Source organism: Octopus bimaculoides, chromosome 7, assembly GCF_046866305.1.
Source record: "Octopus bimaculoides isolate indiv1 chromosome 7, ASM4686630v1, whole genome shotgun sequence".
NCBI classification, from domain to species: Eukaryota; Metazoa; Mollusca; class Cephalopoda; order Octopoda; family Octopodidae; genus Octopus; species Octopus bimaculoides.
Window position 1 is genome coordinate 98,787,496 of NC_142934.1, and position 12,500 is coordinate 98,799,995.

At 37.9% G+C, this 12,500-nt stretch overlaps 1 protein-coding gene across 4 annotated transcripts in view; it reads right to left on the minus strand.

Annotated features, from left to right (window-relative positions):
* LOC106880214 (myosin light chain kinase, smooth muscle) overlaps positions 1-10,276 on the minus strand; it is a 133,330-nt gene extending 123,054 nt beyond the window's left edge. For 2 of the 4 annotated variants that reach the window (XM_014930074.3, XM_014930075.3), the window contains exon 1: positions 9,599-9,958. In XM_014930074.3, coding sequence (XP_014785560.1) covers positions 9,599-9,680 — 82 coding nt within the window. In that variant the 5' untranslated portion in view covers positions 9,681-9,958. Of the gene's footprint in view, positions 1-9,598 lie in introns of all 4 variants that reach the window. The other 2 variants (XM_014930073.3, XM_014930076.3) reach the window with 2 other exon arrangements.
* Between the last annotated feature and the right edge of the window lie 2,224 nt (positions 10,277-12,500).

A 12,500-nucleotide genomic window follows, 5' to 3' on the forward strand; every position in this document is an offset into this window, starting at 1 on the left:
CAATGTATGTGTATGTAGGCGCGTATTGTAACTTGCACTATTATTCCTTTTATGTGTAGATGTGTATGTTTCGAAGAACTGATATATACATATTTGGTTAGTAGTAAATATATATAGAAGAAATTATATATACGTATATGTTTGTGTGTGAGCGTGATTGTGTGTACGAGTGAGTAGGTAGGCATGGCTGTTTCTCACAAACCAAATTCCAGACAGCTTCTACTAGCGGTGATAGCACAAACCGTTTATCATTGTTAACTTAGATTTTTCCTTGATCTGTGGCCTTCCCTTTTTCTTCAGACATTCTGATTACAGTTATTTTTCTTTCTATTTTCATTTCACTACTACAATAAAAATACTAACCTTCTTTTCTTTACTGCTATATAAAGAGTGTTCTCAGCAGCTCATATATGGGTCTAATTTAGCACTATCAACCAAGTGATGTTGGTAAATAGTAAATGATTAAATTATTATTTTCTTCTGAATATCTGGTGTTTCCATGTGATAATGCAATCATCTGCATAACGATTATTGCTCAACGTACTAGTATTCGCTAGGGAAACACATGTAATAATTATATAATTTATGATGTTCTAATGAAAAGATAAAAAAGTAACTCGCCTGTTATATTCTGTTCTCGTGTATGTGTGTGTGTGTGTGTGTGTGTGTGTGTGTGTGTGTGTGTGTGTGTGTGTGTAATAGCTTGAAAGGCGGGGCACAACCTATGTGTCTTTCAAAAACTCCGAGACTGGGTCGGGGAAACGTGTATTAAAAGCTACAAGTGGGGGCAGAGGCAGGATGTTTGCGACAGATTGGACTCTGCTAAAGGCACCGGTGAGCCAAGTGATAGTATTAAACCAGATGGCGGATTTACAAGACATAGTGCCCGCACGCGTGCGCGCATACAGACAGACCGACACACACACACGATCATGCACACAATTACACGCACTAACATAAATACACAATCACTCATTTATGCCCGCAATCGTGTACGCACATACACAATCATACATACCTGAGTATACATACAGCCTCGAACCAATAAAGGGTCACTGATATTGTTGTTGTTGCTGTTATTTAGCATTAGGGATTCCAAGAGAAAGTTTACAAGGTACGGTAAGACTATTTTCAGGTTTCGAGTTTTGATAATCTTCTCAAACTTGGAAGTATGGAGAATTGCGAATTTCTATTTTTTTCTTTTTTTGACGGAATGAAGTGCCTTGCTCAAGGATTCAGCACGTGCCCGGTCTAGGAATCTTTTATTCCCTCTTCATTTGTATTGATATCCAAATGTTCTAATAAAATTATTTTTTTCTACTCTAGGCTCAAGGCCCGAAATTTTTGCGGAGGGGGCTAGTCGACTAGATCGACCTCAGTTCGCAACTGGTACTTAATTTATCGATCCCGAAAGGATGAAAGGCAAAGTCGACCTCGGCGGAATTTGATCTCAGAACATAAAGACAGACGAAATACTGCTAAGCATTTCGCCCGGCGTGCTAACGTTTCTGCCAGCTCACCGCCTCGTAAAATATGCATATTGACATTTCTTCCGGTTCTTTACGTTCTAAGGTCAAATGTGCATTTCACCCTTTCGGGAATCGATAAAATAAGTACGAATGAAGTAAAAGAGTCGATGTACTCTCAAAAAAAAAAAAAAAGCAAAAAACATAAAATACTCTGGCCATTGTAGAACGGGATAGTCACGGTTGGAACATCTTTGATCATTTATCCGCTACATTAGGGCTGGTCTAAGGTTAAGCAAGCCACACGCGCCCTTACCAGACACGAAACACGAAACTATACACAAAAGGCACATAAGAACACTACCACTTATACACTTGTATGCATATGTATATTCACACACATGCCCATAGAATTATACATACATGCATGCACTAATTTATACACACGTTAACACGATCACTAAAACACGTTCCTATACACGTATACACAGAAAACACGCTCACTTGGAAATACAAACATGGATATATATATATATATATATATATATATATATATATATATATGCATATGTCCATACATATATGTACATACCTACATATATATATTACACGTTACAATGAAGTAGAGAAATTTGAAAAGACAACACGAAACCGGTTGTTTCTCAAAATACAATGTTTATATACCAAAAGAATTTTCTAACATTTTTCTAACATTTTTCTGACATAATTTAAATATATACTTTAACCATGTAATACAAGCCTTCTGTAGTTTTTTCACTCTTATTATCTTTTATATATATATCTATATATATATATATACATGCATATATGGGTACAGGACATCAAAAAAACGTTGAACACAATGAGAAACGAAAACATGACGAACTTCTTTCAGTTTCCGTCTACCAAATCTATAGTAGAAGACACTTCCCCAAGGGGACTGAACCCGGAACCATGTGGTTGGGAAGCAAGCTTCTTACCACACAACCACACCTGCCCCCCTCTCTCTCTCTCTCTCTCTCTCTCTCTCTCTCTCTCTCTCTCTCTCTCTCTATATATATATATATATATATATATGTATATATATGTATGTATATATGAAGTTACATGCATACATATATATGATGAACATATACAAATATAAAGAAAAATAGGGTACAAAAACATGCGTTGATGCATATAAGCGTGTTTCACGAGTGTATAGTTCGACATTCTAGTGTCTGTGTGTGTGTGTACATGTATATAAATGTGTGTATTTGCATGTGTATGTGGATGTTTATGTATGCATGTATATGTGTGTTATTTCTTTACTACCCACAAGGGGCTACACACAGAGGGGACAAACAAGGACAGACAAACGGATTAAATCGATTATATCGACCCCAGTGCGTAACTGGTACTTATTTAATCGACCCCGAAAGGATGAAAGGCAAAGTCGACCTCGGCGGAATTTGAACTCAGAACGTAGCGGGCAGACGAAATACCGCTAAGCATTTCGACCGGCGTGCTAACGTTTCTGCCAGCTCGCCGCCTATGCATGTATATGTGTGTGCGTGCGTGCGTGAGTGCGTGTAAGGATGTTTTATGTAAACAGGAAATATAAGATTCCTAAAAGTGGGAAATAGGAAATTAATGATCAGTGACCACCTACACATACAAAATAGCATGCATAAACACTCACACATACAGTTGCTCACACACACACACACACACACACACACACACACACACACACACACACACACACACACACACACACACACACTCTCTCTCTCTCTCTCTTTCTCTCTCTCTCTCTCTCTCTTTCTCTCTCTCTCACACACACAGACAAATACACATAGAGTACATATGTAGAGTCTAGGTTTCAGACAAAAACTTACACACACACACACACACACACATACATATGTGAGTGTATGTGAGTGCTATCAGTGTATACATATTTCTGTATGGATGCGTATCTGTGTGTGTATGTGTTTGCGTATGTATATGTGTTTGTATGTATATGTTCATATGTATGTGCGTACACATACACACACACACACATATATATATATAGATATACATACATATATACATGTGTGCATACATACATACATACATACATACATACATACATACATACATATAGGGATGGCTGTAAAGTTAAGAAGTTCACTTCGTAACCACACTGTTTCGGGTTCAATCCCAGTGCACGGCACCTTTGACAAGCGTTTCCTGCTGTAGCAACTGTCTGACCAATACTTTGTGAATGAATTTGGTAGACGTCAACTCGGCACTTAGTAACGGCGCATGGCTTAGTTGTTAGAGTCTTAGCGTCACGAACATAGGGTCATGATTTCGATTCCTGTGTCGGGCAGAAGTTGCTTTTTTTTTTTTTATTAAGCAAAACACCTCATTTCACGTTGCCCCCGTCTACGCAGTTGAAGATGTGGACTTCTATCTTATCCATCTGCCACATCCTCGATTTTTGCCACTGGGTTAAGAGTGCAGTTCACTGAATGGATGTCTATGTCTGCTCGCAATTACATAAGCACTTAAAACAATTAGCGAAAGCCCGGTACAAATTGCCGGGTGATTCTAGCATGCAAGTGACACTTGTAAACTATATCCAAGAATTGAATAATGCTGATTATCAGTACCAACATTTATGGCTGAGGGAAAAAGAACTCAAGAGGAGTGCCTTGCACGCTAAACACACACACACACACACACACACACACACACACACACACACACACACACACACACACACACACACATGTAATTTGTTAGTAACGGTAGTTCTCGAAGCTATAAATAACAATGTGTAAATATTGAATTAAAAAGCCCCTTCGACAGAAAAAGCCGAAGGTCTAAACCAGGGGTTTTCAACCATTTTTATCTATGGATCCCTTTGGTTACTATTATACTCTGGTGGATTACCATAGATCTTCGATGTTTAAAAACTAGTTTCATAGAAACTTCTTTCTATTTTGTTTTTCACAGTCCGCCCTTGAGTATAATACGCAGGGGATTTTTAGGGGGCTGTACCTCTGAAAAACCCAAACCTTGTGTATAATACGCACCCCTTCTCTAACTTGAGTTAAGGAGGTCTATATAACGTCCTTGGTTTGTAAACCTATATACGGTAACGTCCTTTATTATTATTGTATATATAACATAATGCAAACGTATAGCTTTTTTGTGCACTTTGTTTGCAGAAAATAAAGAAATAACAGTAATAACGTCAGTGAAAAATAAATATAGCTTAAGGTATTAGCTTAAGGTACTTTTGCGCCCGACAACACAAGATGTGTTTGAATAAACATTGCCGGACAGCAAATAGAGACTCGGACATTGCTTAGAAAATAGTTTTCATTTTTAACCTCGTATATAGTACGCACTAGGGATTTTGACCTTTAAATTTTGGGGAAAAAATGCGGATTATACTCGAGGATTTACGGTATGTAAAATGTTTGAGGAAGAAACCTTGCTGTTTCTTGCAATATATACACCTAATGCAAATTTTTTTCCAAGGCCCTTAAAATACTGCTGTGGACCCCCAGTTTATTATTTTGTTGTGTGGATCCCCAAAATCTTATATGGACCCTCAGGGACCATATGGTCCCCAGCTGAGAACCACTGGTCTAAATCATTGGTCCTTAACCGGGGTCCATATGAAATGTTGTTGTTTGAATTTATGTGCAATAAATTGTTTATACTTCCACAATACACAAAATATATTTTATCTTTTTTTTTTTTTACCTGTTTCAGTTATTTGACTGTGACTATACTAGGGCACCGCCTTGAAGGGTTTTACTCTTTTGTCGAACCGCTATGTTACGAGAACGTAAACACCGGTGAATGTATGTATGTATGTATGTTCTCTTTCTTTTTCTCTTATTAAGAGTAAATTTTGACCTGCTACCTACTTGGTAGCAAGGTTGTGAAGGAAAGCATCTTGTTTTGTTCATCATCCTTTAAAACCTAAGGAGGTCTTACAGATGTTTCTATCCCAGACATCGCGATCATGTGTAAAGTATAAATTAAGGATTCGCATGGATTTGTACGTACGTACGTACGTACATACGTACGTACGTACATATGTATGTATGTATGTATGTATGTATGTATGTATGTCCGCAAAAATCAAAGGCATATGTAGATATAATAATAACGATGATAATAATAATAATAATAATAATAATAATAATAATAATAATAATAATAATAATAATAATAATAATTATAAATGCTCAGATGCAGTACCAGGCACCGGCTCTCATGGCTTGTGATCTTAATTGATTGGAAGTGTTATCATGTACATTGTTTTGTCTTGGTATAAAAGATGGGCTACAACAAATATTCTGCTCAATACCACAGATTTTCTTGTCAGTTGTTTGACCTTAACCAGTTGAGCATGTCCCTTGGTGGCTGACGATATGTGCATCTCTGATCATGAGCAGAAGCAGTGGGGGAGCATCATAGCCATGTGCTGAGAGGAATTCTTTGGGGTTTGAATAATTCACTTTTGGAAACACGGGTGTTTTGCTCAACATCCTTAAACAAACCTTATTCAGGGACCTTTTGAGCGGGATGGGCTACTCGACCCGAAGAAAATTCTAACTGGGCCCTACCTGCGAGGTCATGTGCTGTTTATCTTGATGTGAGATCACCATGTCGCGCACATATGGTTGTGATGCATGTGCCTGGTGTACTCTTATCAGACGGGTAGTCATTATGGGTATACTGGGCTTCGTATATTTTACCCCAGTGTCACTTTGATGGCATGCAGTGCCCTCTCACTCAATAATAATAATAATAATAATAATAATAATAATAATAATAATAATAATAATAATAATAATGAAATTATTGTGTATAGTGCTCAGGTGCACTACAACTCATCAAAGGTGCATGTATAGTACACAGAATTATGTACAAAAGTCAGGAAAGTGAACTGTGTATGGGACATGATGTACATGTGTGCATATGTATGAAGGGGACATCAGGTATTGGCAAATTTCAGGAAGCATGGAAGTTTTAAAGGATACACTCAGATGCGTATATAAACACAAAAATAGAATTATACTCATGCATAAACACATAGAAATACATAACAGAAAAAAAAATCATTCTCTCATTGTCGTACACAAACAATAAACAACTGCACACACGGTCGGCGAGTCACCAACGGAGTCTCTGTGTGGTCGTTCATCGTGCTAAAAATAACAGCCAAATCTCCTTCAAAGTTTCGGCGTGGATAAAATAAGTAGCAGTCAAATACTAGGGTCGATGTTATCGGTTTGCTTTCTTCCTTCAAACTTGTTAGTCTCTTGCCAAAATTAGAAAGAAAAAAGCGGCGAGCTAGCAAAATCGTTAGCATGCCGGACAAAATGCTTAACCACATTTCTTCTGGCTTTAAAGTCTGTGATCAAATTCTGTCGAGGTCGACTTCGCCTGTGATTCTTTCGGGATGGATATAGTAAGAACTGGTCTTGTACTGGAATCATTGTTATTGACCAGCCTTCCCCTCCTCCTCCTCCAAAATTTCAGGTACAAAAGACTGTTGTTTTTGTGAGACAACACGCAGGCAAAATCGTTTGCGCGAGAAACATAGTGCCAAGTGGTATTTCTTCTGGGGCTCTATGTTCTGAGTTCGAATCTCGCTGAAGTCAACTTTTCATCCTGTCGGGGTCGATATAATACAGTACCAGTCAAGCACTAGGAATATTTAATTGACTAGCCACCTCTACCCTCACCCTAAAATTACTGACCTTGCGTCAAAATTTGGACCCTTTATAATGATAATTATTATTATTGTTGTTGCTGTTGTTCTCTAACCCCAGATAAGTCTAAGGCATTTCAGCCATGACGATTCCATCTTGATTTTAGGTGTAATGTAATAAAATTTACACAATTCGTTATGTCATAAAAGAAGTGAACGAGTATGATATATTGGAGATTTGAAGGCGGTGAGCTGGCAGAAGCGTTAGCACGCCGGGCGAAATGCTTAGTGGTATTTCGTCTGCCGTTACGTTCTGAGTTCAAATCACGCCGAGGTCGGCTTTGCCTTTCATCCTTTCGGGATCAATAAATTAAGTACCAGTTACGCACTGGAGTCGATGTAATCGACTTAATCTCCTTGTCTATCCTTGTTTGTCCCCTCTATGTTTAGCCCCCTTGTGGGCAATAAAGAAATAAGAAACATTAGCACGCTGGGCGAAATGCTTAACGGTATTTCGCCTGTCTTTTCGTTCTGAGTTCAAATCACGCCGAGGTCGACTTTGCCTTTCATCCTTTAAGGGTCGATAAATTAAGTACCAGTTGCATACTGGGGTCGATGTAATCGACTGGCCCCGCTCCTCCAAAATTTTGGGCCTTGTGCCTAGAGTAGAAAAAGATATACCGGAAATTTGGCTGCTGTTTCTAGCAATTCGAATGACCACTAGATGTAACAGGCTTTCTAATGCTTGTAAATCAGATCCCATTCACGTTGCTGAGTTGTTTGTTGTGTAATAACAATGCCGGACATGAGTAAATGTCTTTAGTGGATAAGATTCGACAAAAAAAAAAGTAAAAAAAAGTAAAGATTAAAGAAGACAACAAAAATAGAGAAAACTTTCAGCTACGACGACGACGACGATGAGGACAATAATGATGACCACGACAGCGACGACGACGACGACGATGATGATGATGATGATGATGATGATTTCGATAGAATTTCGAATGAGGTACCCCATACCTCAAAGAAAAGGAAACGATTAGATTTTCTTTTGTTTTGTTTCGGGTATTCCTGTCTTTCATAAAAAAAAAAAACAGAAATTGCAATTCTTAAAAGTGAAAAATGAAATTTCCAGATTTTCAAATTGTAAATACTCTTTGTCCTCCCTACCACCACAACCATCGCCACCTTCCGAAACTATTTCTTTTTCATGAAGTATTGGAACATTTAGTCCAAGTAACCGATATTAATAAATAATAATAATAATAATAATAATAATAATAATAATAATAATAATAATAATAATATTCTTTTACTTGTTTCAGTCATTTGACTGTGGCCATGCTGGAGCACCGCCTTTAGTCGAGCAAATCGATCCTAGGACTTATTCTTTGTAAGCCTAGTACTTATTCTATCGGTCTGTTTTGCTGAACCGGTAAGTTACGGGGACGTAAGTTACGGGGATGTAAGCACGCCAGCATCGGTTGTCAAGCGATGTTGGGGGTACAAACACGGACACACAAACATATACACACACATACATACACACACACACACACACACACACACACACACACACACACACACACACACACACACACACACACACATATATATATATATATGACGGGCTTCTTTCAGTTTCCGTCTACCAAATTCACTCACAAGGCTTTAGTCGGCCCGAGGCTATAGTAGAAGACACTTGCCCAAGGTGTCACGCAGTGGGACTGAACCCGGAACCATGTTGTTGGTAAGCAAGCTACTCACCACACAGATACTCCTGCGCCTAATAATAATAATAATAATATTAATAATAATAATAATAATAATATTGATTTATTTATTAACCACAAGTAGTTTATATTAAGAAAAACACTATGAACAGTACAGGACAAAATAAGGAATGCGTGTGTGTGTATGTGTGTGAGTGTGTGTTGTTGTGAGGGTTTTGCGTGTAAACAAGTTTAACATTAGAAAAAAAAAATCAATAAGGTGAAATTCTCAATAAGGAGGAGACTTTCGCGGGTTGCTCATGGAAAAATCCCATAAAAACCACATAGACGTAAAATACTATGTGATTTCAAATTTTTAAACAAACATAATTTTCTTATGGTTTCTTAAACATTCTCTAGAACAACACTATGTACAGATCGAAATATATGGTACCCTAGGCATAACACCTACATGAACTTCAAGCTTGTTGTCTCTTGAGGTCTCTGGGTGAGACTTGGATCCAACTTGTACAAATGCAAAGCAAAAGTCAAACATAAAATAATAATAATAATGATAATAATAATAATGATAATAACAATAATAATAATAATAATAATAATAATAATAATAATAATAATAATAATAATAATAATAATAATAATATAAAGGGATAAAAAAGAAGTGTGTATAAAAGATCAGTGTGACATACCAGCAATGGGATCATCCTCATCGACATGTATTTTAGGAGGGTCGTCTGCGTTTATATCCGGGGAAGTATTTAATCCATTCATTATGAACTGATCGAAACATACGATTTGTCTCTTAAAACTCCACCTGTATACACGCAGATGTGTGTCTTTAACTCCAAACACACAGAACCTTGTCTTAACTGTACGATTTATAAATATATATGTATATATATGTATGTATCGCTGTCTTAACTGCAGCTATATACTGACACACGCGCGTATACAACTGTATCTAAACATACTGTTTTAATTCGAGTTTATACACAAGAGACTGTCTTAACTCTCGCCGTACACAACAGACTGTCTGTCTGCTTGTATTTTCACTCTCCCCTTCGTCTACGCCAGCTACACCTCACCCTCACTCTCTCTCTCTCTCTGTCATTCTCCCTCTCTGTTTCACTGTCTATCACTCTCTCTTTCTATCTCTTTCTCTTTCTCTTTCTTTATCACTGTCTCATTAACTCACACGCAAACATGATACACATACACACCCATATCCTTCATAACATTATCTTTCCTCGCATACAAATACACACACGCACACACACACACACACACATACACACACACACACACACACACACTCACACACTTATTAAAACAAACGTGGTCGCTCACGCAAACATTCACATACTCTCACTCTCCCTCTTCCATACAAACACCCTCCTTTCTCTCTCACACACATACATACACACACTTTATATATCACTCCCTTTTATTATCTTTCTTATTCTCTCTTCCTCTCTCTATCTCCACCACACTCACACTACACTCACACAGATATACACTTTCTCTTGCCTTACTACTTCATGCCTCCCTCACCCTCTCTTTCTCAACCATTTTACTTCCTCTTTCCCTCTCTCGGAGTGATTGAATTCCTCATAAAGTATCACACAGAAGTCGGAGGGAAGAATTTCAAAACATATCAAGTGAGGAATGAAATTGGAACAACTAAAGAACCTACTAGTTTCCTTCCTTCCTTCCTTCTTCATTTCCTTCCTTCGTGCATGTGTGTGGGTGTGTGTGTGGAACTGTACGGGCAGCCAGTTCCGCAGTGTGTATATATATATATATATATATATATATATATATATATATAAACTATCCTTAAGTTTTTAAAAGTATTTTGTATGTAGTGTAGGAGTGTGGCGATAATAATATTAAATGGTTTACTATGTATGTAGGAGTGGCTGTGTGGGTAAGTAGCTTGCTTACCAACCACATGGTTCCGGGTTTAGTCCCACTGCGTGGCACCTTGGGCAAGTATCTTCTACTATAGCCTCGGGCCGACCCAAAGCCTTGTGAGTGGATTTGGTAGACGGAAACTGAAAGAAGCCCGTCGTATATATGTATATATATGTATGTGTGTGTATAAGTTTGCGTGTCTGTGTTTGTCCCCCCCCCCCCCAACATCACTTGACAACCGATGCTGGTGTGTTTACGTCCCCGTAACTTAGCGGTTCGGCAAAAAGAGACCGATAGAATAAGTACTAGGCTTACAAAGAATAAGTCCTGGGGGTCGATTAGATCGGCTAAAGGTGGTGCTCCAGCATGGCCACAGTCAAATGACTGAAACAAGTAAAAGAGTAAAAGAGTAAAGAGTCGTAGCCAAAAGTTTGGAGCATTTTTTAAAGATTAAAATTCTTATGCCCAAATACAATTCGATTCAAATATCTACCGTAAACCTTCGTAATATTGCGGTTCACCTACCACAGTTCATTATTTAAGCCTACGTCGATTCCTCCGTGGTGTTGTTTTGCATTTATAATAAAATAAATATATACTCTTTTACTCTTTTACTTGTTTCAGTCATTTGACTGCGGCCATGCTGGAGCACCGCCTTTAGTCGAGCAAAATCGACCCCAGGACTTATACTTTGGAAGCCTAGTACTTATTCTATCGGTATCTTTTGCCGAACGGCTAAGTTACGGGGACGTAAACACACCAGCATCGGTTGTCAAGCGATGTTGGGGGGACAAACACAGACACACAAACATATATACGCATATACAAATATATATATATATACATATATACAACGGGCTTCTTTCAGTTTCCGTCTACCAAATCCACTCACAAGGCTTTGGTCGGCCCGAGGCTATAGTAGAAGACACTTGCCCAAGGTGTCACGCAGTAGGAATGAACCCGGAACAATGTTGTTGGTAAGCAAGCTACCTACCACACAGCCACTCCTACAAATTATTTAAAAAATAAAAATACAGTACCGTACTGTTTCTACTTCGCGGATCTTGACCTCTCGCGGGGGTTGTAGTGGTGGTTGGAACATAACACTCGCGATAGTCGAGGGATTACTGTACAACGTATATATTTGGGCATTTAATACAAGAATTTTAATTTTCAGACCTATGTTCCAAAACTTTTGGCCACGACTATTTGTAGTGTGTATCATTGTATGTGTGTATGTGTGTATGTATCTATGAAGTTATATATGTACGTATGTATGTATGTATGTATGTATGTATGTATGTATGTATGTATGTATGTGTGTGTGTGTATGCGTGCACGCGCGCCAGCGTCTGTGTTTTCAATATATGCGCACATGTCACTTTGTTGGAAGTATTGTGAGATCTGGCAATGCTGGACTTTCACCCGATGTTACTATATATTTGGTTCAGTGTTAAGTTGTGTTTTTGTTTTCTAACGACTAGTATATATATAATTAGTTTTATATACGCACATGTTACATTTGCTGTTATTCATCTCTCTCTCTCTCTCTCTCTCTCTCTCTCTCTCTCTCTCTCTCTCTCTCTCTCTCTATATATATATATATATATATATATATATATATATCGGCCATGATGAAATACCACAAGGTATAGAAAATACGTATTCACCTTTATA